Genomic DNA, 24,548 nt, shown 5'->3' with positions numbered 1-24,548 from the left:
CAAGTAGCTACCATGCCTAGATTTTTTTTTTTTTTTTTAAGAGACGGAGTCTTGCTCTGTTGCCCAGGCTGGAGTGCAGTGGCACAATCTCAGCTCACTGCAACCTCCACCTCCCGGGTTCAAGCAATTCTCCTGACTCAGCCTCCTGAGTAGCTGGGACTGCAGGCGCACGCCACCATGTCCAGCTAATTTTTTTTGTATTTTAGTAGAGACGGGGTTTCACCATGTTGCCCAGGCTGGTCTCGAACCCCTGGGCTCAAGCAATCCTCTTGCCTTGGCCTCCCAAAGTGCTATGACTACAGGTGTGAGCCACCAAGCCCAGCCAAGGACCAGGTGATAATCCTTAAACTCAGGGACCGCTCTGGGATGAGGGCAACCCGGGGAGGCCTGGCCCTAGCTTCAACCCAGCCCATGGAGTGACCTTAGTTGGGCAGGTGGCTGGGCCTGTCTGGACCTCCATTTCCTCATGCCATTACCCTTGGCTGGTCTTTCTTTAAATCAAGGCAGGGTGGGGGAGCTGACTAACTCCTGCGGAGTCAGTGCTGGGCACTTTATTTCTGTCACTTCATTTAATGCTGTCAGGATGAGGTGAGGACTTTATAATCCCCATTTTATGGATGGGGAAACTGAGGCTCAGAGAGGTGAAGTAAAATGCCCAGGGTCACACAGCTCCTAAGTAGCCGAGCCAGGATTTAAGCCCAGACCTATCAGATGGTGGAACAGCTGTTTCTCAGGTTACTATCCCTGAGACTTTGAGATAAGGAAGTTGAGACCTTCAGTGTGAGAAACAGATGTCTGTGAAGACAAGCCCCAAAACACACCAAGTTTGTCCACCAGAACTGCTCCTGTGGCTCACCTGATGCAATGTCCACACCCCAGAATTTCCCTTCCAGGAACACAGCGACTTGCCTAAAGTGAGGGCCCGCCTTCCTGTCTTTCAAGTGCTTGCGGGCTGGGAGGGGAAGCGAAGCGCATCCATTTGCAGTCAACGTCAGCACTCAGCATCCGGACGGGGAGGTGGGCTGCAGCCTGCAGCTTCCAGGGCTGTTGGGGGAGGCCTAACAGTGACAGTAACTTCTCACCTGCAGACAGGGCTTGACAGTCCACAGAGCTCCCTGGAGAGGGTCGGAGGCCGGGTAGGGAGGATGGTTGGTAAGTTGTGAGTAGAGTGAGGGAGGGACTTGTGCGGTGAGGCTCCAGGGAGGGGAATGATGGCAACACTCACTGCTCCCCTCGAGCAGGGGGGTCGCTGGAGCCGGCGTGGGGCTGCCATCTCTCTGCATCTGTCTCTCTGCCACCGTTCTCCCTCTTTGTGTCAGCCTGTCTGTTAAGTCTCTCTCTCCTTCTCTCCATCTCTGTATCTCTACCCCATCTCTGCTATCTCTGCCTCTTTTTGTTTCCTACTGAGAAACCTGCATGCGATTGTGACATAGAGCCCCAGCTGCTGGAAGTACCCTGCCCACCTAGGTCTGGCCTGAGACACCCCCTTGGCTCAGGGATCTGCCAGGCTGGTGCCAAACTCATACATCCACTCATTCAGCCAACAAATGTTTATTCAAGGTTTGCCACGAGCCAGGCCCTGTGCTCGGCCTGGGCTGGAACAGTAAGCGAGGCCACCCAGGTCCTTGTTCTCTAGGAGCTCAGGTTCTAGTGGCAATGCCCAGCCTCTGTTCAGGGGCCCCACACACTGAATGAGTGGGAGCACCCCCAGGTGTGCTGAGCCCAGATTATTTGCTTTCTACCTCAATGATGACAGCAGGTCAGAGGTCGGGCCACCCACGTGGCAGTCAGAGTCAGGAGTGGGGGGTTTGCCCAAGGTAGCTCACCCACTCAGTGGTTCTTTGAAATGCAGTGTCCCTGGACACGTGCAGGGCTGCCAGCACTCTGAACGCAGGGGTCTCTTCCAGGAGGGTGGGCTCTGATGGGATGGGCAGAGACCAGGGGCAGACTGGGTGGGAGGATCAACTCCCACCTCCCAAAACAAACCCCCAATGCCTGAGGGAATGCTGGCCTCCTGAATGCCCCTCAAGGTTACAGGCAGCCAGAAGGGGAGTTGTGGGAGGCCAGTGACAAGGAGGAGGAGGGGAGAGGCTGGGGGCTCCTTCCAGGGCTACACCAGCAACAGACTCTCCTCCCTTGCTGAGACCAGAAGGTGAGTGAGGGCTTTGCAATGAGGGCAGGGCATGGAGGTGACTGTCACTCTTTGCTGGCAGGGGGTCTCAGGACTATAGGAACTTTAGAGCCTTGCAAACCTGCTTACGTGGACTCTTGGACCTATAGTTGGATCTGGATGGGACCTCTGATGCCACGTGGTCCAACCTGGTCCCATCCTCTCCCTCCCCAGCCACATTGTACAGAGAAGGAAACTGAGGGAGTACAGAGAGAGGCACGGAGCTGCCCAAGGTCACACAGCGAGCCAGAGCTGAGTCCATATTGCAGGGCCGTGCCTTCCTATTCTTGAGATGCGGAGTGGGCCTGGTCCAATCTTGCAGTAGAGGAGGAGACTGTGGTGCTCTGACTTGGGAGGTAAAGGATGGTGAACCAGCAGCAGATGAAGACACCTGTTAGGAAGGAGAGGCCTCGGTGAGCCTGGAAAGGGGTGGGCAGAGAGTGGGGGCAGCCTGGGCTGGTGGCTGCTGAGAGGGAGGAGACCCACCGTAACCACTCAAGAACTGCTGGGAAAGGCAAAAATGCAACCATTTCACAACCATTTCAAAAATGAAATAAAAAAGAACCAAATAGAAATCTTGGAAATGAAAAACAGAGACCTTCAAATAAAATATCTACATATGCCTATTACAGAAAAGAACGAGCAAAATAGAGGAATTTTCGGACATACACAACAATCATCACTCCCTCTATAAAGGATTATTATGGGAGGCACTCCAGCAAGAGGAAAAGGGAAAGTGTGGGGTGAAAGAAATTATAGTAAGTACAGAACATGACTTAGAAAAACTCTATGTTTCAAGGAAATCTGTAACTAAACCTCTATATGCAAGACAAATATTGAGAAGAGTTCAATGGGCAATTCAAGTATACCAAGGGCTCTGTTGTATTGGAGAGGAAGAGAGAAATACAGAATAACTCAGACCCAGTGGAAACTTAGTAGAGTGAAGTGTGCAGGCTTACATATTAAGGTAACCTCTGAAAGAATAATGATGTCAGCTATAGTTTCAAAGTTCATTTCTCCCCAACCATCAACCCCGGGGATTCTCCAGGCATGGACTCATGATTCTCCACCTGGAGACAGCCTCAGATGGCCTTACAGTCATAATTTCTATGATTATTAATATAGTTCCCACATATTGAAGACCTAGTAGTTTCCACATATGCATTGTCATTGTTCATTGTGAAATCTGGCAGGCCAGGCACAGTGGCTCACGCCTGTAATCCCAGCACTTTCGGAGGCTGAGGCAGGTAGATCATCTGAGGTCAGGAGTTTGAGACCAGCCTGACCAGTATGGTGAAACCCCATTTCTACTAAAAATTCAAAAATTAGCTGGGCATGGTGGCATGTGCCTGTAGTTCCAGCTACTCAGGAGGCTGAAACCAGGAGAACTGCTTGAACCCAGGAGGTGGAGGTTGCAGTGAGCTGAGATCGTGCCACTGCACTCCAGCCTGGGTGACAGAGCAAGACTCCATCTCAATTAAAAAAAAAAAAAAAAAACTGGTGAGATAAGTATGGGATTATCCCAATTTCGAGATGAATGAGTACGGAAGGAGCCAAGCGACTTGCTGGGTCAGGGATGGGGCTAGGATTTGGACCTAGGGCTGCCTGGCCCTAGCCACTAAGCCACACATCTCTCATGGGGCACTGGGAGCCAGTCCTGGTCTTGGGGGCTTATACCCGCTGCATCTAGGACGCCTGGGTTTCTAGTGACTTCCCTGAACAGGTTGAGTCTCGTCACTCCTGTCTTGGCTGTTTCTCTCACAGTCAGACTGTGATGCCTCTGTGGGCTGTGGATGTAAGGAGCAAAGAGAACACATATAAACCATAGCACATGGACTGCTCTTACCCCTTTGCTGGGATCTCAGAGGAAGGGCCCTGCGGGGGCCAGTAACAAATACAGCAAGCATTTCCTTCCTACCTCCATAGATCCCTGGATGGAGATCCCATCCATGTCATGTGGACATCATATCACATGATTCTGCCCTTCTGGTCGCAGCTGATTGGACCAGAGATGGACGATGGACACCCAACTTGCAAGGTCAGGTAGGGTTACGGCAGCCATGTTGGGTAACAATTTGGGGCCATGGGTAGTAAAGGGTGAGTGGAGAGAGAATGAAGGAGTTCCAACAGACACTAGGTGAGAGACTCCATAGCTCCAGGAAAAAGATAGAGAACGTATCTGCTTTGGTTTGGGTGGCTTTTTCTGATTCTGGTAGCAGCTCCCATGAAGGCAGCTGATATGTCTGGGATGTTTGTTCCTTCCAAATCTCATGTCAAAATGTGATTCCCAATGTTGGAGGTGGGGCCTGAGGGGAGGAGATTGGATCATTGGAGCGGATCCTCATGAATGGCTTAGCACCATCCCCTTGGTGATGAGTGAGTGCTCACTTGGAGTTCATGCGAGATCTCGCTGTTTAAAACAGCATGGCGCCCCCCACTCCCTTGCTGCCACTCTCGCCATGTGATACGCTGGCTCCCCTTTATCTTCCACCATGATTGGAAGCTTCCTGAGGCCTCACCAGGAGCAGATACTGGTGTTGTGCTTTGTCTAAAGCCTGCAGAACCATGAGCCAATTAACCCCATTTTCTTTATAAATTACCCAGTCTCCAGTATTCCTTTGTATTATAGTAACACAAACGGACTAATACAGCTGCCAAACTTTGCTGCCCTGGATCCTTGCTCTGAGTATTTGAAATCAACATCCTTGACTTCAGCTAGCCTGAACAGAGTCCTGTGTCTTGCAAACCACCCTCTTCCCCACCTCCCAATACCTCCTGGGACAGACAACACAGCCCATCACCTCCCTGGTGCAGGGGCCTCACCTTGCAAGGAGTTGAAAAGTGCAAAGATGTAGACGGTGGAGAGGCCCAACGGGGTGAAGATGGCCAACCCCCATGTCACACCCACCAGGCTCGAGAGGCCCAGCAGGGTGAGCACCTTCTTCCGGTTCTTCCCCCGCTCCTTGACCGCTGTAGCACGGGACAGGGTGAAGATCTTCCAGGCCACCAGGGCCAGGACCACCATGCCAAAGAGGAAGGTGATGAGGAAGTAGCCATGGACGGTGATATAGAGGGCGTACATGGTTGTCCCTTCACGGAACCAGCATCTGGAGGAGGGGGCAGCTGTGGTGGGACTGGGAGTGGTACCTCTGGCCAGCAAACCCAGGAAGTCCCCTGGCTGAGCTTTTCTGTCTGTGAAGGTGCCTCTCCCATTTCCACTCATCAATCCCTGGCTCTCCCGCTGTGGGAGGGGCCGTCACCTGGCTCCAGTCTGGTGTCTCTTTAATGCCAAAGTGACCTCAAAGACATGTTTCATTTGCCCCATATTACATTGTGAAAAAACTGAATTAGTGGCCGCCTTTAAAATCAGAAGCTTTGGTATAAACACCTAGATTTCTGCTTCTCCTATAAAATCATACACCTGGCAGCTCTGTGGATGCCCTCCTGAAGGATAGTAACTGACCGCTACTTAGATGGGCTTGTGACTGCCAGTCCGCTGCAGTCCCCACCTGGCCCACTGCCTGCACCTTTGTGACCCCTCCAGCTCCTGGGGCCCCTGCTTTTGAGGCCTGGGGACAGGTCCAAGGCCTCACCAGCTCCTCTTAGCACGGAGCCGTGGGCCCAGTGGTGGGTGCCCCATGGATCCCAAGGTGTGAGTCTAGAAACTGAACTCAGCTCCACTGCCCTCTGCACTGCAGGGGCAAAGGGCCTCAAAGAGCATGTTGATCAGTTCCCCCATGGTGCAGATGAGGAGACTGAGGCCCTGGGAGAGATCGGGCCTGCCAAGATCACACACATAGCAGGCAGGGCAGAGCCCAGACTAGAGCCAGGGCTACTGGGAATCACTGGGCAGGTGGTGGCCTGAACAAGGACACCTGGCTGGGCAGCAGGTGGGGGCTGAAATCCAACACACCGTCCACTCTCCAGGCTGCGCACCCCGCATGCGGACGGGGTGACCTTCTTTACTTTGCCTCAAGGTGCCATGTGGGCTCGTGTTGGCCCAGGCTCGAGTAAGGCATCCTGCCTCCTGGTCCAGTTCTCCCTCTCCTTTCTCAGGCCCCCTCTCTCATTTCACTTCCTCTCTCTCTCTAGGCTTCAGTTTACTTCTCTGTGCTATGAGCTAGCTGGATCTGAGAATTCTTCTGGTCTTGACATATTTGGTCTAGATTTTCCTAGAAATCCCTCCTCTCCCCACCTCTCTCCAGCCCCAATATGTGTAGCCGGGGAGCTGGCATCACCCCTGCTCCCACAGCCGCCACTCACAGCTCCAGAGAGGTGCGGTTCTCCCTATCACGGATGGTGTAGAGGCCGTAGCTGTTGGCACTCCCAGTGCCGATGACCATCAGGGCGGGCAGGCCTGGGCACAAGGGGAAACGGCATGACGCCACTGGGGCTTACTGGCACTTCCTCCTCCACGTCCCCTCCAGATGGCCATCCCTCCAGCTCTGGGAACCCCTCCTCTCTCTCCCCAAGGCTATTTCCCTCTGCACCCTCAGGGCCGGCCGTTTATTCTGTCCATCCAGGCAGCACCTACCCCAGCCCACCAGGCTCAGCTTCAGGAAGTAGTGCCCGAAGTAGGTGTTGAAGACCCTGACGGCGAGCAGGTAGAGGTGGAAGGCTTCAAGGCCCATCCAGGTGAAGGCACAGAGCAGGAAGTAGTGGAAGACAGCTCCCCGGGCCCAGCAGGCAGCATCAGACCCCTTTGAGCCACTCCCCACATTGACCAAGAAGGCCAGATTCAGGAGGAACAGGCTGCCACCCAGGGCCACGTGGATCTTTGGGGCATCTTCTGACTTGAACCTCTCCCGGGAAAGCCTGGGGTGAGAAATAAGAGACCCCAAGGGGCTACAGCTCCCATGGGGAGCTCCCATGAGGCACCCAGGCCTGTCCACCCCAATAGCCTATGGCTCTCCACCCCCACTGCCAGCTCCTGCCCACTCATCCAGCTTCCATCCCTGCCGGCAGCCAGAGTCGGAGTGTCCTGAGGTTCAAGTCCAGGAGCCTCTCATGGCCCACGGGGCCCTGTGGGTTCCGGATCCTACCAGCCTCATCCCTTGATCGATGTGAGGCAGGATAATAGGGAAAATGAGGCCAGAAAATGAGGCAGGAGAATAGCAAAGGGAATTAAAAGTTGGATAAAGGGCAGAATAAGTAAAAGCAGAGAATAGAAGCAGGGTGAATGGGACGGGTGAGCAAGAAGTGAGATGAAAAGCAGAGGTTCAGCAGGCAAGACAAAAGTGATATAAAAAAGGGACCCCATGGCCGGCAAGATCCGGACCAAACCAGTAAGGGGCAGCTCTTCAGAGATGGGCATTTACATTAGAGAGAAAAAGTTTCTTTCACATAACCTTGTATGATAATTAGCTACTTAAGGTTCATGCATATGGGCTGCATATCATGCATGTACTTAAAATTATGGGATGGAGGTGACACACAAACGTACACGGGCCCAAAGTAACTGAGCAACACACCTATCAGTCAAAAGCCAGACACTGGCTAGAGATTAGGCAGCCTTGGGAAGAGAAGAAAAAAAACACCTGGAATGACCCAAACTACACCAAGGTGAGGCTGATCTCATTTCGCAGAGGTCAGCTCTTCCCACTGCTCTCAATGCCTTTCCCTGCTCCCCAGCTCCTCCCACCTTCTTTGCCTGACTCCTCTTCTTCTGCCTTTCAAATGCCCCTTGGATGTTTCCTTCTGGGGAGGCCATCTCTGAATGCCCCTTAGCCTGAGCTGAATTGGACATTTCCCAGCAGCATAGTGTAACTCCCCATCCTCTCCCTCCTCGGGTCTCTCCCATGCTGTGAACTTCAGGCCTAACAGTGGAGGGACCATGGATCCATTGGTGAAGTGGATGGACAGATGGGTGGATGCATGAAGCCAAAAATGCAGTAGGAGAGTGAGGCTTAGAGAGGGACGGGAGCCTTACGGGGTTACAGAGCAGGGCAGGGGCTCCAACCCTGGGCTCCAGACTCCCTGCCCAGTGACTCACCAGGCTCACCTCCCTCTCTCTGGAGCCCCCACTCTGAATTCTTAGCAAACCAGATCCAGAAGGGCTCTCAGCCGAGGGAGGGGAGCCGGGGGCTTCCTGGAGGAGCATCTGGGATCATGTCCACCTCACCTGAGATGCCAGGCCCCACCCTGGGGAGCTGGTGGTAATCTCTCCTGGCGCTCCAAGCCCCGCTCACAGGGTCCAGCAATGCGGCCAGCTGGCAAGTCACACTCGGCTTGTTGGGGATGGGGACCATGTCCTAGGCCAGGGCTTGGAGGGTGGGGGTGAGGGGCACCATTTACACTCATGGGTTGGTCTGTGATGGATTGGGTGGGCCTAGAGGGGGCTGCAGCCTAGGGCCAAATGCTGACACAGAGGCACGTGGAGAGGGCGGAGGGACGGCCCTGGATGCGGGGGCAGGAGACCCAAGGGCTGCTTTAGGCCACCCCCAGGGACCCCCAGGAGGCGGGGGACAGGACAGGCTGGGGCACTGGCAGCTCCCCTAGGCTCCTTCAAGCTGGCAGATCCTGTGGGTCCCTCAGCCATGGCCTGGGCCCAGGCTGCAGTGCTCTCTGCTGTTTCTGCCTATCCTGCACTCACTCCCACCTCTTCTGGACACAGCCCCAGGTTTCCCTAAGGAACGCCCGTCCCCACTCTCATAAGTCAGGGGCCAGGGGTTCTTTGTTAGCTCAAACCCAAGAGCAGACACATGGCCTGGCCGGCCAATCTGTGCATTCCAGCTCTTGACCACAGTGACCCAGACAGGCATGGGCACATGGTCCAAGTTAGGCCAGTAAGACTCAACTCTGGTGTATACACGGGATAAAACTGCATAGGCTGATATACACAGACATGCACACACATGCTCACACAGGGCCAGTTTCATGAGCATGTGACCTCTGTAGGACCCCAAACGCAGAAGGACTTAATGTTCTACTGTCGCCATCTTGACATTCTTAAAATTTTTTGAAAAAGGGGCCATATATTTTCTTTCTCTCTCTCTTTTTTTTTTTTTGAGACGGAGTTTTGCACTTGTTGTCCAGGCTGGAGTGCAATGGTGTGATCTCGGCTCACTGCAACCTCCGCCTCCTTGGTTCAAGCGATTCTCCTGCCTCAACCTCCTGAGTAGCTGGGATTACAGGCGCGCACCACCACGCCCAGCTAACTTTTTTGTATTTTTAGTAGAGACGGGGTTTCACCATGTTGGCCAGGCTGGTCTTGAACTCCTGACCTCAGGTGATCTACCTGCCTCGGCCTCCCAAAGTGCTGGGATTACAGGCATGAGCTACTACGCCCAGCCTTCTTTATTTTCATTTTGGACTGGGCCAATCAAATGATATGTCCTGCGCACACGCACACACACACACACACACACACACACAGACACACACATGAATGTACATTAAAAATGGCGAAAACTGAGCAAAGTCTATATTCTAGTCAACAGTACTGTACCACCAGCTGCTGGTTTTGATATTGAACTACAGTTGTCTATGATGTATCCACAGGGGGAATCTGAGAGAAGGAACCACGGGACTCTGCACTATTTTTGCATCTTTCTGTTTTATCTCAAAATAAAATCCTTCTCAATCCTGGGATTCATCTTAGAATACTTGGAAAGAGGAGACCTCTTTTATTTCTGCCTAAGCAGCTAAGGAGCTATGATGCAATCCTGAGGCAGCCAGGGCCCCTGAGGGTGGTAAAGCTGCCCGATATGACTGTCAAGGGGCGAGCAAAGCTGTGAGAGGTAGAGGGAGACCAAGTTCTGGAGACCTCTTTTGACCCCCTGGATCGAACCCTGCCAGAAGTCCATGCACCTTGGGTTTTTCAATTACATGAACCCTATTTGCGATTTGCTATTCTCAGTTACGTGAACCACACATTCCCTGTTATGTTTAAGCCAATTTGAGTTGAGTTTCTGCCACTTGCTCCTGAAATAGCTCTGACACATTTCAACCCCCAACCCCATTTTGGGATGAGGACACTAACGTGTGGAGAGGACAACGGTCAGAGGCTGCACAACCTGAATGCTTCCCACCCTGCCCTGCTGCCTCCCTTGAGGGCGGGAGGGAGACATGGTGGGGAGGTGGGGATCACTCACCTCAGAAAGGCATAAAGAATAATGGTGAAGGCCAGGAAGATCATGGAGACCCCACAGCCCGCCTGGGAGATGCGTGTGAGGATATGCACCGTGGACTGGTCCAAGGTGGGTCTCTGTGGGTGACCCCAGAACCGGGACCACGTCAGTTGGAGGCCAGGCCCATATACCCAAAGACCACCAGGCAGCCCCCTCCCCAGGGCAGGAGCTGGAAGCCCCTGGGATGGCTGGGATCAGAGTGGAGGGGGCTGTTACCAGGAGCAGGGCGAAAAAGGTCAGGTGGTCACAGCAGCACACGGTCCCCTCAGGTCTGACCTCCGTGGAGCAGCCCTCAGAAGACCAGTCTCCAGTGGGCCCTGGAGAGGAGGCCAGGGGAACAGAGGGAAAGGGAATATAGGGAGGGGAGAGCAAGGGAGGGGAGAGGAGGGGAACAGAGGGGAAGGGAATATAGGGAGGGGAGAGCAAGGGAGGGGAGAGGAGGTGAACAGAGGGGAAGGGAATATAGGGAGGGGAGGAGAGGAGAGAGGAGAGGGGAGGGGAGGGGAACAGAGGGGAAGGGAATATAGGGAAGGGAGGGGAGGGGGAAGGGGAGGTGAGGAGAAGAGGGGAGGGGAGGGGAAGGGAGGGGATACAGGGAGCAAAGAGGAGGGGAGGGGAGGGGAGAGGAAGGCAGGGGAGGCACTCAGCCAGTGGAGCTAGCCCCGCCCCACAATGCAGCCCATACCCTCCCTTCCTGTCTTACCCCAGAGAAGGTCCTCCGGGCCCTACCTTTAGTCACATCCCAGAATACACAGGTGAGGGTCATGTTCTGAAACCGAAGAGTGGAAGTCAGGAGAGAGGAAAAGGAAGGTTGGGGGAGGGCAGGGGAAGCGGGAGGACGGTGTGCTCCCCCGAGTCCTAGCGTGAGTGTGCATTAGGTAGAAAGCAAGGTTCACACCCATGGGCCACACAGAAAAATTAAGTGCACCATTTGATGAGCCCTGGGCCGGCGTGTGAAGCGCGTGACTGTGGTGTGGGGCTGTGGGCGGGAGGGTTTGCCTGTCTGCATGCATGTGTGCGTGTCAGGGGAGCATGGGTGTGGAGGATGTGGAATGCCATGTGTATGCAGGTGGGCTTGCCAGGTCCTCATGTGCACCTCTATGGTGTGTGGCCTTGGATCCAATTATGTGTATGGCCCTAATGGCTCCTCCTGGGCGACTGTGGAAGGGTAGGGGACAGATGTGTAGTGTCCCATGAAGGGCCCATGGGCCCAGGTGTGCCCACTCGCCTGTCTGCCCTGCAGTGACTGCCAGGCCTGAGCAGGGGACTCACGGGGGGCGGACGCTGGTGAGAGAAGACGATCTCCAGAGGCTCAGCCAGCTTGGTGACACGCATTTGTCCCACACTCAAACCCACCAGGCGATTGTTCAACACGCCGCTGCCATCTCCCAGGCCGAGCCGGGGGCCCTGTGAAAGGGGAGATCGGGGAGGCCAGGCTGCAGAAGGGGCCATCCCAACCCACCAAGGCTGGGGTTCCTAGGAGCCTCCAGGAACCCATGGCCTTTGCTTGGAGGGCAGAGTTCGAGACCAGGGGACCAGGGAGCCAAGGAGTCACGGGCAGCCTCCTCCCTGCTGCTCCCAGTGGTCCCCTGCTTGGGCTGGGCCAGGTCAACTGGCTGCAAAGCTGTGCACGTGACAGCTCTCCATTGCTGGCCTCCAGAGCTCCTCTGCCCTCTTAACTAGAGGGGGCATGGGGCCAAGATCAGCCAAGAAATGGAAGTCAGCAGGGAGGATAGCGTGCCCCTGAGGGTCTTAGCGTGAGTGTGCATTCGGTAGAAAGGGGGCTGGTGGGGGGAGCACACTAGCCCTCAGGGGTACACACGTCTGCACAGGAGTGGATGCACACCTCTGGGTGCACATACCTGGTATACACATGTGCAAGGGCATGGGTACACTTGCTCGTGTGGATATGATCACAGCTGAGTACATGGGCTTGTGCATGCACAGGAATAGAAAAGGATGTGCATGTTTGTGCATGCACGAGGACACACAGAGCACGTGAGCACCCCCAGGACACATAGACAAGCCAAAGGGCACTCATGTGTGGGGGTCAAACATCTGAGAGCATGTGACCAGTGTGAGTCTGAAGACCATAGACTCTAGTGACAGGTGTCTGAGATGGCCACGGGCTGCATTAGAAACACTAAGAGGCTCACTGCCTGCTCTGTCCCCATTGGATCCCTCAGCAGGCTCCAGTGACAGCAAGCTGTGGCATGGAGCCCCCAGAGGATCTAGCACTTAACCTTGGAGCTTCCCTGAGTCCTCACCTTGAAGAGAGTCCCTGGACCGATGTCCAGAATGGTGATGGCCAAGCGGACCACAGACCTGTTGCCTGGCAGGGATCGAAAAAGGCTCTTGGGAAGTCGCACTCTGTCAGGGGGCTTGTCCTCGTCCTTCATCACCTGCCTTGGAACCTACAACCACAGACACAGCAGCTCCCATCTGTACCCACCCCCCAACACGAGTCCTGCCACTCCCCCAGCTGGGAGGGGAAGCAGGCACACTGGGTAGGGGGCAGCACCTGGGGACTGTCAGCTCTGAGAGGCAGGACACCTGGGGCACAGTGCAAGCTCTGCTCCTCACAGGCTGTGCGTCCCTAGACAAGTTATAGCCCTTGTGGAGCCTCGGTTTTCCCAATACAGAGAGTAGAGCTAAGCTTGTGCCTGTCTGGGCACCTGATGCCTGGGCAAGCTGAATGTGCAAGTATGAGGACGGCTGGAGGGCATGTGCTTTTGGCCAGGGCCCTAACAGTCCCAGTGTTTACACAGGGCTTGACTGTGACAATGTCTGGCTTCTGACTCAGGAATAAATGGAAAGAATAAAACCGTCAGGAAGGAAGTTCAGGAAGTGAGAGAACAAGGGCAGAGAGGGAGGACACACACGTTTACTCTGAATGTCAAATCCTCCCCGCCCAACAACAACACATTTTTAAAAAACAAAGAATCATCAGAATATTGAAATATATTTCAGTGGTCATTGCAAAGCATTTTTTTTTTTTTTTGAGATGGAGTCTCATTCTTGTTGCCCAGGCTGGAGTGCAATGGCGCTATCTCAGCTCAGTGCAACCTCCGCCTCCCAGGTTCAAGCGATTTTCCTGCCTCAGCCTCCCAAGTAGCTGGGATTACAGGCATGCACCACCATGCCCAGCTAATTTTGTATTTTTAGTAGAGACAAGGTTTCACCATGTTGGCCAGGCTGGTCTCGAACTCCTGACCTCAGATGATCTGTCCGCCTTGGCCTCCCAAAGTGCTGGTATTACAGGCATGAGCCACTGTGCCCGGCTGCAAAGCATGTTTCATTCATTCTCTGAGCTCCCTGTTCCCCTAAGGGCTACAGCCTGACCCACCCAGGGCCTGCCTCAGAAACACCCCATGCACATTGGCACAGGGGGTTCATGGCTGGAGCTGAAGGCCCCAACTTTCTCCTTCCCAGTCCAGACTTCCAATGAAAGGACATGTAGGTGATTTCTGGGGCCAGTACATAACCCCTGCAGAGGGCTCAGCTGCTTGAGTGACATAATAAAGGGTTGAGAAAGAATCTCTCTTCCATTTCCCTTTCTCCAGACAAACCTAAAAGTACCTCAGTGCTAACCAACTCACCTTGCTGCCTGAAGTTCCACCACCACATCCATTTCTTCCAGAAGGCAGGAGGCTTTCTAAGCCCTCACTATCCCAAGCATTCCCTGTGCATTATCTCATTTGCTCCTCTCATTCATCTTTTGTTTGTTTTGTGTTTTGTTTTGTTTTCGTAGAGATGGACTCTCACTGTGTTGCCCAGGCTGGTCTAGAAGTCCTGGCCTCAAGCCATCCTCCTACCTCAGCCTCCCAAAGTGCTGAAATTGCGGGTGTGCACCACTGCACCTGGCCATGTTAATCTTGAAAGTGGGCAATACCTTCATCTTTTTATAGACAGAGAAACCGAGGCTCAGAAAAGTAATTTGCCCATGATCACAATGGCTGGTCAAGGGCAGAGCTGGGATTTGAATCCAGACCAGCATAAACCCAGAGTCTGTCCATCGAACCCTTTACCTCATTTCAAATATGTTCCCTCAGTAGAAGAGCTCACAGAAATTTTAGGCTTGGAGGAGTCTTAGAGCTCATTTTACAGACGCAGCTCTGCCAATTGGGACGTGCGGGAGGGACAAGCCCTAGTTATATCACAGGATATAACTCTCTTAGAGTTTTGGAATATATGTTCAAGAAAAATAGGGTCCGAACCAGCCAAGAGGGCTGGGGAACTCTTCACCTGAGAGGGCTCCAGAGAGAAGTAGAAGTCTTCTGCGGTGTTGGTGCTGAGGTTCTGGACCAAAGCCTTCAGGAATGGCGTGTTCACCTTCTGCGTCAAACCTTCCTTCATCAGATGGGCCTCGTAGTTTAGCCAGTATCTGCAAAGGGCCAGGGATGGGGGGAGGGTAGGATCCTGCAGGCTGAGTTACTCACTCATCAGGCTCTTGGGGTGAGAGGGCTGACCCAAACTATCAAAGTAAAGACCCTGGGTTCAGGACAGGAGGAAGAAAAGTGGCTTGGGGGCCGTCCAGGCTGCTCCTGCAGGATTCCAGCTAGGCGTCCCTCTGAGTATTTTATGTGTTTGTCTTTTTTTGTGCATGTGGTAAAGTACACATAGCATACAATTTACCATTTTAACCATTTTAAAGTGTCCAATTCAATGGCATCAAGTAAGTCACAATGGTGTGCAACCGTCACACTACCTAGTTCCAGAATATTTCATTACCCCAAAGGAAACCCGTACCCATGAAGCTCTCCCTTCCCCCTTCCCCCAGCCCCTGCAATCACTAATCTGCTTTCTGTCTCTGAGTTTGCCTATTCCAGATAGCTCACACAAATGGAGTCATATAACATGCAGCCTTTTGTTTCTGACTTCTTTCACTCAGCATAATGTTTTCAGGGTTCATCTATGTTGTAGCATGTATCAGTATTCCATTTTATTTTATTTTTGAGACTGTCTCACTGTGTCACCCAGGCTGGAGTACAGTGGCACAATCTCAGCTCACTGCAACCTCCGCCTCCCGGGTTCAAGCGATTCTGCTGCCTCAGCCTCCCGAGGAGCTGGGATTACAGGCGTGAGCCACCACGCCCAACTAATTTTTTTTGTATTTTTAGTAGAGAAACATGGGGTTTCACCATATTGGTCAGACTGGTCTCGAACTCCTGACCTCAAGTGATCCGCTTGCCTCGGCTTCCCAAAGTGCTGGGATTACAGGCATGAACCCACTGCACCTGGCCCTATTTCTTTTTTTAAATTATTTTTTGTAGAGTCGGTGTCTCACTCTGTTGCCCAGGCTGGTCTTGAGCTCCTGGCCTCAAGTGATCTTCCTGCCTCAGCCTCCCAAAGTACTGGGATGACTTTAGGCATGAGCCACAGTGCCTGGCCCCTGTATTTTATTTCTTTTTATGGATGAATACTATTTCATCATATGGAGAGATCATATTTTAATTATGCCGTTATCCATTGAGGGACATTTGGGTATTTTCCTCTTTTTTTTTTTTTGGCTACTGTGAATAGTGCTGCTACAAATATTCACGTACAAGCTGCTGCTGCTGCTGCTTCTTTTTTTTTTTTTTTTTTTTTTTTTTTTTTTTTTTTTTTTGAGATGGAGTCTCACTCTGTCGCCCAGGCTGGAGTGCAGTGGAGTGATCTCAGGTCACTGCAACCTTTACCTCCTGGGTTCAAGCAATTCTCCCACCTCAGCCTCCCGAGTAGCTGGGATTACAGGCGCCTGTCACCAAGCCTGGCAATTTTTTTTTTTTTTTTTTTTGTATTTTCAGTAGAGACAGGGTTTCACCATGTTGGCCAGGCTGATCTCAAACTCCCGACCTCAAGTGATCTGCCCACCTCGGCCTCCCAAAGTGCTAGGATTACATGCGTGAGCCACCGTGCCTGGCCCATGTATAAGCTTTTGTTTGGAGACTTGTTTTAAATTCTTTTGGGCATATACCTGGGCAGCACAAAGAGGAGCCTCTGAACGGCTCTGGGATGCTAAGAAGCTACTGGATCACCTGCAGGTGGGAATGGAAGCCTTTTCAGGCCACTGAAATAACATGATCCAATGAGATGGCTGTCCTAACACCAAGCCTGAGCACAGGGCTTTTACTCATTCCTTTAATACATATTTATTAAGTACTAATGTAAGCCACGTGCTTTTCTAGGCATCCCAGAAGAGTTATGGGCAACTTTGATTAGGAGTGGGAAAAGGAAAGAGAGGCAGAGATATTTTTGGAGATGGATCCTAAAGATGTTGTATTCTAAACCCCTTCATTTCCCTCACCCCCACATCTAACCAGTCTCTTGTCTTACGGAGTCTACATCGTATCATCTCCCCAGTCCATCTCTCCTTTCCAAGCACACAATGCCAATTGCTGCTAGTGGTGCTGACTTGGCCCTCACTCCCACCCAGACCCCTGTGATGCATCCTACTGGGTCATGTCTTCCTGCATCACCCGTCCCTGAAGCCTGAGCAATCTTTCCAAAATGCAGAGTTGACTATACTCTCCCTGCGCTTAAAATATGTCATTGCCCTGCCGCCCTCACCCATTGGTATAACTTACACAACCCTTCACACCTTAGTCTCTGCTTATATTTCCAGTCCTATCTCCCACCCATCGCATCTGCCCATTGTCTCTTCCATCCCCACGCAGTTTACATTGTTACAGTTCAAAGCATTGTAGTTATCCCCCATTACTTTCAAGTTCTGTTGCCTGTATCCTCACCATTGCTTAGATCCAGCTGGAAAACTCCTATGCACCCTTAAAGCCCTTTCCAGGTTTCCTCCTCTGTGAAGCCTTGGCCAACTTCCCTCCTCTGGGCTAACCTGGCACCTTGTCTGCCATTCTGTATACACTCTGGAGTCATCATTATTTGGGTCTGTGTCTGTCCTTCCACAACTCCCAAGGGCCAGGATAGGAGTGGATTCATCTCTGAATACCCTAGATCAGTAGGGACCGCAACTGCCAGAATGGGGGTGTTAGGTCAGGGGGACTGAAGTGTCAAACAAGGTGGAAGAGTCAGATGGGAGCAACATTTTCTGGGGCCATGGAGGAAGATGGCCCCATCCCTTCCTGATAGTCCTCCTCCTAGCAGCTTCAGATTCCCCCTCCAGCTCAGGGGTCCCCTCACCTCTGCAAGTTTTCCACATTGCAGGAGTCGCTGCCCGACTGCCTGCACTTGGTGAAGCACAAAGCCTTGTCATTCAAGTTGAAGGTGTCGTACATGTTGTTGCTCCCCAGGCAGGTGTTTCTCGGCCCTTCGGTGGGCTTTTCCTGACCTAAGGAAGGAATGCAGAGAGTGTGAATGGGCTGGATGAAGATGGGCAGCAAGGATGAGGAGCAGGGAAAGGAGCTGGGGCTCCAGAGTCTGGTGGTTGGGCTAGAATTCCAGCTCCATGCTTCACACTAACGGTGCACTTGAGCAGAATGCAGACCCTCTCTGGGGCTGTTTCCAAGGTAAAAGCAAATACCCCATCTCCCAGGGCTGGTAGGATGCTTTGGGGAAAGCATGTACAAAAGGCTTGGCACATGGCTCTGTAAATAAAAGGTTTCATATGTTTGTGCTATTACTCCTTTACCCCTTCCTCCAGGGAGTCTGCCTGGCTTTTCAGTTATTCCACATCAGACCTTCCAAAGCCCTTGCAACTGTGGCCTCCTGGTTAAACTCTTGGATGTATTCTGTCTTGGTCTGCCTCATTCTCCCACATTCACACTATCTTATTTGTGTAAATTTAAAAAATGATGTATTGGCAGGGTGTGGTTGCTCACACCTGTGCTAAGAAGCACACACAACCATCACAGCTACCTCCTGGGACGGGTAGAAAATACAGCAAACCAAGGCCCCTCGAGCAAAATGACTTGAGAAAGGTTACTAGCTAGTTGGAGGCTGCTCCAGGACTAAAGACCAGCTTTTGTGACTTTTAGTTCAGTTCCCTTTCACCTAATACAGGGCACGAAATGGAAGCTTTGGGTCATCTACTAACTGGTTGTCCTGAGGCAAGTTACTTAAACTCCCTGAGGCTCAATCTTTTGCCAGCAAAATGGAGCTAATAATACATTCCTTGCAAGTTTTGGGAAGGATTAGAGATAAAGGACATAGCTCATTGTAGGTGTTCAAAGAGTTTACCATCTTTAACGGTTTATTGAACAGCCTTCTGGAAATTTTGCAGAAGGTATGCATATGCAAGTATTTATAAGTACATCATTTTTTTAAGGACAAAATGTTTTAATTAAGAAGAGGGGGTTCTCACTATGTTGCCCAGGCTGGTCTCGAACTCCTGGCCTCAAGCGATCCTCCTGCCTCAGCTGCCCAAATTGCTGGATTACAGGTGTGAGCCACCAAGCCCTGCCAATACATCATTTTTTAAATTTACACAAATAAGATCACTTAACAATATATCTTTTTTTTTTCTTTTGAGACAGAGTCTTGCTCTGTCACCCAGGCTGGAGTGCAGTAGCATGATCACAGCTCACTGCAGCCTAGACCTCCCAGGCTCAATCGATCCTCCAACCTCAGCCTCCCAAGTAGCTGGGACTACAGGCACGTGCCACCATGCCTGGCTAGTTTTTCATTTTTTTATGTTGTTTATTTTTATTTTTTATAGAGACAGGGTTTTGCTGTGTTGCCCAGGCTGATCTCAAACCCCTGGGCTCAAGCGATCCGCTCACCCTGGCCTCCCAAAGTGCTGCGATTTATAGGCATGAGCCACCACGCTTGGACTAGCAGTATATCTTGAAGAACTTTTCCACCTCATTCTTTATATAGTTGCAAACTATTCCATTCCATGGGCATCGCAACACTTTTTTAACCGGTCCCCTCTTGGTGGACATTGTTTTTCACAATCTGCCATAAGAATTCTTGAGTGTGCATCTTTTCAGCTTGTGTTGAGAACTCATAGAAAACATTCCTATCTTAGGACTTTCTGTATCTAACTGTATGTGCTTTAAAACACCGCCAGGAAGGCTGGGTGCGGTGACTCACGCCTATAATCCCAGCACTTTGGGAGGCCTAGGTGGGTGGATCACCTGAGGTCAGGAGTTTGAGACCAGCCTGGCCAACATGGGGAAGCCCTACTAAACATACAAAAATTAGCCAGACGTAGTGGTGGGTGCCTGTAATCTCAGCTACTCAGAAGGCTGAGGCAGGAGAATTGCTTCAACCCGGGAGGCGGAGGTTGCAGTGAGCCAAGATCACACCACTGCACTCCAGCTTGGAAGACAAAGAGAGACTCTGTCTCGAAAAAAAAAAAAAAAAAAAAATTCCTATTCTAGGACTTTCTGTATGTGCTTTAAAAAACTGCCGGGTATTATTGAATTTCCCTCCAGAAAATGGTGTACCTATTTATACTCTCACTCAAAGTGGATAAGAGTGACTATTTATCCACATGCCTATTATTCTATAGTTTACTGAACTTTTGGATTTTTGCCAGTCTGAGAGATGACATTGAATCTTATTTTCATTTAAGGAGTTTGAGCATCTACCTGTATATCTGCGGCCACTTATATGTCTTTTACTCTGAAGTGCTTTGTTGCATCCTTCTCCCATTGAGGGTGGGAAGTGGGTCTTGGCTCTGCATTGTCACTTTTCGGATTGCCACCCCCAGGAAGTGTTAGGAGAACTCCCTCTGCGATGGGTGATGCTGAGAGCTGAGGCGGGCAGGGGCTCATCTGCTTTCCATTTTTTCTTTCCCTCTCTGGTATTTGATTTTTTAAAAATCATGTCCAGTATTACTGTCACATTTTTAAAAAAACTGTTCATTTTTAATCATTAAGACAAAAAAAGACATGATAAAAGTAATGGCTGAATAAAGAGTAACAGCAGGGTAAAAAAAATAACATTTTAGAGGGGATTTTGTAATAATGGACTCTATATGTGATAATTCGTTTTAGATAGCTTATAAAGGAACTGTAAATTTCTGTTAGTTTATAAAGATATTTATGATGCATTGTTTAATGGGAAAGGAAAATGATAGATGAGCATGAATATAGTATGATCCATGTTGGCTTTTTAAAAAAGGGGAGAAGAGGGAGAGGAGGAGGAAGACAGAAACAGGGAGAGGGAAGAGAGGAGAGGGGAGGAGGGGTTGAGAGGGGAAGGAAGAGGACAGGAGAGGAGGGGAGAGAACATTGTCAGCTTGAGGGCGGGTGCCATTCTCTGCCATCCCGGCCCTGCTGTCATGAATGGGTGCAGGTGCAGGCCTCCCTCCCGGATTGCCATGAATTTCAGCGCAGGCATGTAAGTGAAGCTCTTGGCAAGCACCCTACACAGACAGGATCATTAAATATCTTTTCTGTGTTTATTCTTTGAAGACACTGCAAGCATTTCATGTAGACAAGGAGACCCTGTGCTAGGCCTGTGGGTGGGATAGCACTCCCCTCCTCTCCAGACCCTCTATGCTCCAGAGCCTGGCCTCCATGGACTGCCTCATTTGGGGGTCAGCAAGTGGAAAGTGGACTGGAGGTCAGAGGGCAGGAGGAGGGCAGGGTGGGCATTTGCCCCCATCCCGCATGGCTCCTTCAGCCCCTTCTGGCTCACCGTGAGCAAACCACCGCCATTTCCCTCCTGTAGCCACAGTCTGGCTGTAGAAGCCCAGGGGGCCACTCCCTCCTGGGCCCTTTAGACCTCACGGTGCTGAAGGCTGCCCCAGGTGCCAGCCTGCCCAGTGACCACCCTCCTTGCTCCCCGTGCCCTGCCTGCACCTTTGTCACGTGTGCCTTCATGCCAGGCCCTCCATTGCATGCACCCCTTGCTCAGCCCTAACAGCTGGGTCTCACATGCGAGTCCCCACCACACTGTGTCACCCCTGCAGACTGTGAGCCTTTTGAGGGCAGGGGCCAAGTGGTACCAGCAGGAGCAGAGGGCACCATCGATGCTTCCTGAATGAATGAATGAATGAATGCGCAAATGGAGAATGGAGACTAACACATCACTGTCCACACAGGAAGTGTGGAGACCTTCCCGTGTGTAGACCTCTCAGAGCTCCGTGCTCAATCAAATGGCTGCTGCTCTGCCCCAACCAGAGCACCCACATCACCATGGGGGAAACAGCATCACCTGGAGGAGCCTTGAAGGCCCAACCAGCGATGACAGCTGGGACCTGAGGACGCCCATGAGCCCTGGTCACAGCTGCCATCGGTGGCTCCATTCATCCATCTATCAAGGGCTGCCCGGTGGCCTGCTCTGTACCAGGGCCTCCCGGGGCCACTAGGAGGACAGTGCTGTCATCTCCCACCCTTTTTTGAGCCAGGGACTGATTCACTCCACTGAATCTTCCAATGTTTGAAAAGAAGAGGGTTCTTTGAAGCCCAAATAAGTTGATCTATGTGGCCAAAGTCACGTGACCACACGCTGGACACACAGGGAGATGGACATGCAGGCCCCTCACCGAGTCAGGAGCAAAACGAGAGTGGCCCGCAAGGCCCAGAGATGGGAGCACTAACAGGGGAGCACCTCCCCCTGTCCGAGAGGGTTGCTAAGACACCACAGAGGCCAAGAAGGGTAAATGGAGCCGGCTAAGTGGGCAAGGGGTAGGGGGACAGCTTTCCTGGGAGAGAGGCCAGCAAAGGCAAGGCCCGGGCACTTCCATGGCCTCTGGAGATGCACCATGTGTTTGTGTGTGAGATAGGAGAGTGACGGGGAGGAGTGTGGATCCTGGCTCAGGCCACTGAGGACCAAGGGGTTGTGGCTGAGACTGGGAGAGGGAGCCTGTGTGGGGTGACATGTGCGGGAGGAGAGGTCCAGAAGAACGAGGTGACAGACCTTCCTGGCCTCAGCTTCCAGAGTGTCCGAATCCCGTCCCCAGGATCTCACAAGCCAGCTGGAGAATTGCCTGCCCAGGGCCAACCCCTGTCTCAGAGCCAGGCCTGTCAGGGAGACACAGCCCAGGTTGGGGAGTCAGGGAGCACCCTCCGACCTCCCCTATCTCCAGGGCACTGTGGAGCAACAAAGGGAACCTGAGACCAGTCCTGAGCAAGGTTTAGTGGAAGGACAGGACTGACCCAAAGGGACAGGGCTAGAGGAGGTGCTGAGGCGGCCACGGGGGGTCTCGGAGGACACATCCCAGACACCCCAACTCCTCACCTTCTCCAGTCCCTGCGTCTGTCCCTGGATCCCTCCCTCGGCAGGGCAGGGTTGGCCCAGCGTGGCAGGAGGGGATGAGGTGCCAGCCACTCACCTGAGGTCGGGAGCAGGAGGAGCAGGAGCAGGGCCCCCAGGCCCCTGGGCGTCGCCATCCTTGGCCAGCCTTGCCCACGCCAGGAGCTCTGTGGCTGTCTGGCCCTCTGGCCCCAGGCTCTGCTGAGCTGGCCTGCCCCCACCCTGCAGCCCCACCACTCTGGCTTCCTGTGTCCTCTTTCTCACCCTTCCTGCTCGATGGCGCCATTGGTTGGGTTGCGAAAGGTGAGTGTGGGGAACTGGGCAATGCTCCCAGTCTCACCGCAACCTGGGTCCACCTGCAGAGGGAGCTGCTGAGCCCACCCAGGTATGTGCCCCCGGGGCCCCACTGGGGTGGGATCTACGGGGCTAGGGGCTGGGTGGCCACAGGGGCCTGGCTTAGAGTGGATCCCTGGGAACTGTGATGAGCACAGGCTTTGGAGTCAGACGCACCTACTCAGACCCCTCCTCTCACAAGCTGGGAGCCTCTCTGAGCCTCAGTTTCCTCCTCTGTAAAGTGAAGATGGCAATGGGGCTGCCTCCTAAGGCTGTGTCAGGGTTTGATGAGACCTGCAACAAGCTGGGCACAGAGCCTGGCTCTGGGCATGAGGACGAAGACCTGGATGGTGCCTATGGCTTGAACCAGGCTGGAGAGTGTGGGAGGAGAGCAGGAGCTGACCCTGCAGCCTGAGCTTCCCCCACCAGCCTGGATAACAGGACGGACCCAGAGGCAGGGTAGCGGGAAGACAGCAGTGCGGCCCCGGGGGCTGGTCAGGCCTGAGCTAACATCCGTCCTGGCCACTTCCTGGCTGGGTGACCTTGCATGCACTGTCTGTCACCCTGAGCCTCCCGAGATGTGTGATGAACTCATGGATGACGCAGGCGGAGCCGCCTGTGGCCATTACATCGTTTCTGATCATCAGAGCTGTGAAACTGTTGTCTTCACACCCCAAATGGTTACTGATCAGGTGGGGGGGGAGGTGGCAAACACTCCTGGGCTTCAGCCTAAAGGAATTAGGGCGCCAGCCGCTCGGGCCAACTCTGGAGGCCCCACGGATGCACTGTGCATGAGGCCATGGCCACTTGGAGATTGGAAGGCGAAGGGCATCCCACCAAGGTGTGTGGTTGCTGGCATCCCCCTCTGGCCCACGAGGCTGGCACTAGCCCTACTCAGCCTTGGGATCGAACTGGGGAGCTGCTCAGCCCCTGCTGGCCTCCATTTCCTCCTCCTCCCACTCAGTGTCTCCTGCTGAGCCCTCTGGGTCTGGGAAGGGGTAGGGAGGGGATTTTAGGGTCACTCATGGTGTGGGAGCAGGTGGGAATTCAGCATGGAGCAGCAGGTCAGAGCCCAGGGCTTCCTGAGCCCCAGAAACTTCCTCTGCAGGGAGGGCTGCGAAGGCAGATGAATGGCTGGGCCTGCCACTGCTCCACACCTGGCCAGCCTTCTCCTGGAAGATCTGCAGACCTCCCTCCCAGCTGCAGGTGAGGATGAGGTGGGGCAGTGGACTTGGATGTGCTGGGCCCATCGCTGGAGCCCCATCCTGGCACCTGGGCCCTCAGAGAGGCTCGCGGGTACCAGTGTGTGAAGAAGGGCCTGGGGGTGAGCAGACTGAGACTCCGAGCAGCCAGCCCACCTGGGAAGTGGGCGGAGGGTGGGTGCGGGGGAAGGTCAGGCAGGGCTGGAAGGAGGGCCACCTTTTCCTATGGCCCCTTCCCTGAAAGGCCCCCTGGGGACCAGGGACTAGCCTGGAGCCACTCACAGAACCCTGAGACCCCCCCAACCCCAGGGCCAACAAAACAGTAGTGTCCCTTCCTGCCACCTCCTGCCCCAGCTTCTCCCAATGGCTCCAGTGGGCAGGGCCTCAAGTCCTCCAGCGAGACCCAGCCAGCATTCAGCCCTCAGCTGCTCCAATCCATTTCCCAAGCTAAAGGGATGTTTCCAGATGCACGCCTGGCCACATGCTGGCAGAAAGGGCGATCCCACTGTCCAAAGCCCCACAGCCTGGGAAAGTGCATGATAAGAACCATCAGGGTAAAAGGATCAGCACGGAGCTGTTGGTGCCCTGTCCAGGGCCTACCTGAGAAGGTGAGAC

At 53.1% G+C, this 24,548-nt stretch overlaps 1 protein-coding gene across 1 annotated transcript; it reads right to left on the bottom strand.

Moving 5' to 3' along the window:
* Window positions 1-1,441: 1,441 nt before the first annotated feature.
* On the bottom strand, window positions 1,442-22,577 carry ADGRG3 (adhesion G protein-coupled receptor G3). Its single transcript, XM_004057715.4, has 12 exons — window positions 22,478-22,577; window positions 17,434-17,581; window positions 14,545-14,683; window positions 12,567-12,713; window positions 11,572-11,706; window positions 11,029-11,068; window positions 10,516-10,616; window positions 10,264-10,376; window positions 6,705-6,985; window positions 6,434-6,527; window positions 4,994-5,277; window positions 1,442-2,561 (listed from the first exon to the last, which is right to left on the bottom strand). Exons 1-12 carry the CDS (start codon window positions 22,533-22,535, stop codon window positions 2,452-2,454), a joined length of 1,650 nt encoding a protein of 549 aa, XP_004057763.3. The 5' UTR covers window positions 22,536-22,577; the 3' UTR covers window positions 1,442-2,451.
* Between the last annotated feature and the right edge of the window lie 1,971 nt (window positions 22,578-24,548).

The sequence above is a fragment of the Gorilla gorilla genome, chromosome 18, assembly GCF_029281585.2.
Source record: "Gorilla gorilla gorilla isolate KB3781 chromosome 18, NHGRI_mGorGor1-v2.1_pri, whole genome shotgun sequence".
In the NCBI taxonomy this organism is placed as follows: domain Eukaryota; kingdom Metazoa; phylum Chordata; class Mammalia; order Primates; family Hominidae; genus Gorilla; species Gorilla gorilla.
This window is presented reverse-complemented; position numbering and strand designations above follow the sequence as displayed.

What these genes read in the sequence shown, in the direction of transcription:
- ADGRG3 (XM_004057715.4), bottom strand. Translation starts at nt 22,535, where the DNA reads ATGGCGACGCCCAGGGGCCTGGGGGCCCTGCTCCTGCTCCTCCTGCTC. An exon ending in AATGTGGAAAACTTGCAGAG is followed by an intron (nt 14,684 to 17,433) that starts GTGAGGGGACCC and finishes GGCCCTTTGCAG; the next exon opens with ATACTGGCTAAACTACGAGG. An exon ending in GTCCAGGGACTCTCTTCAAG is followed by an intron (nt 11,707 to 12,566) that starts GTGAGGACTCAG and finishes CCCCTTTCACAG; the next exon opens with GGCCCCCGGCTCGGCCTGGG.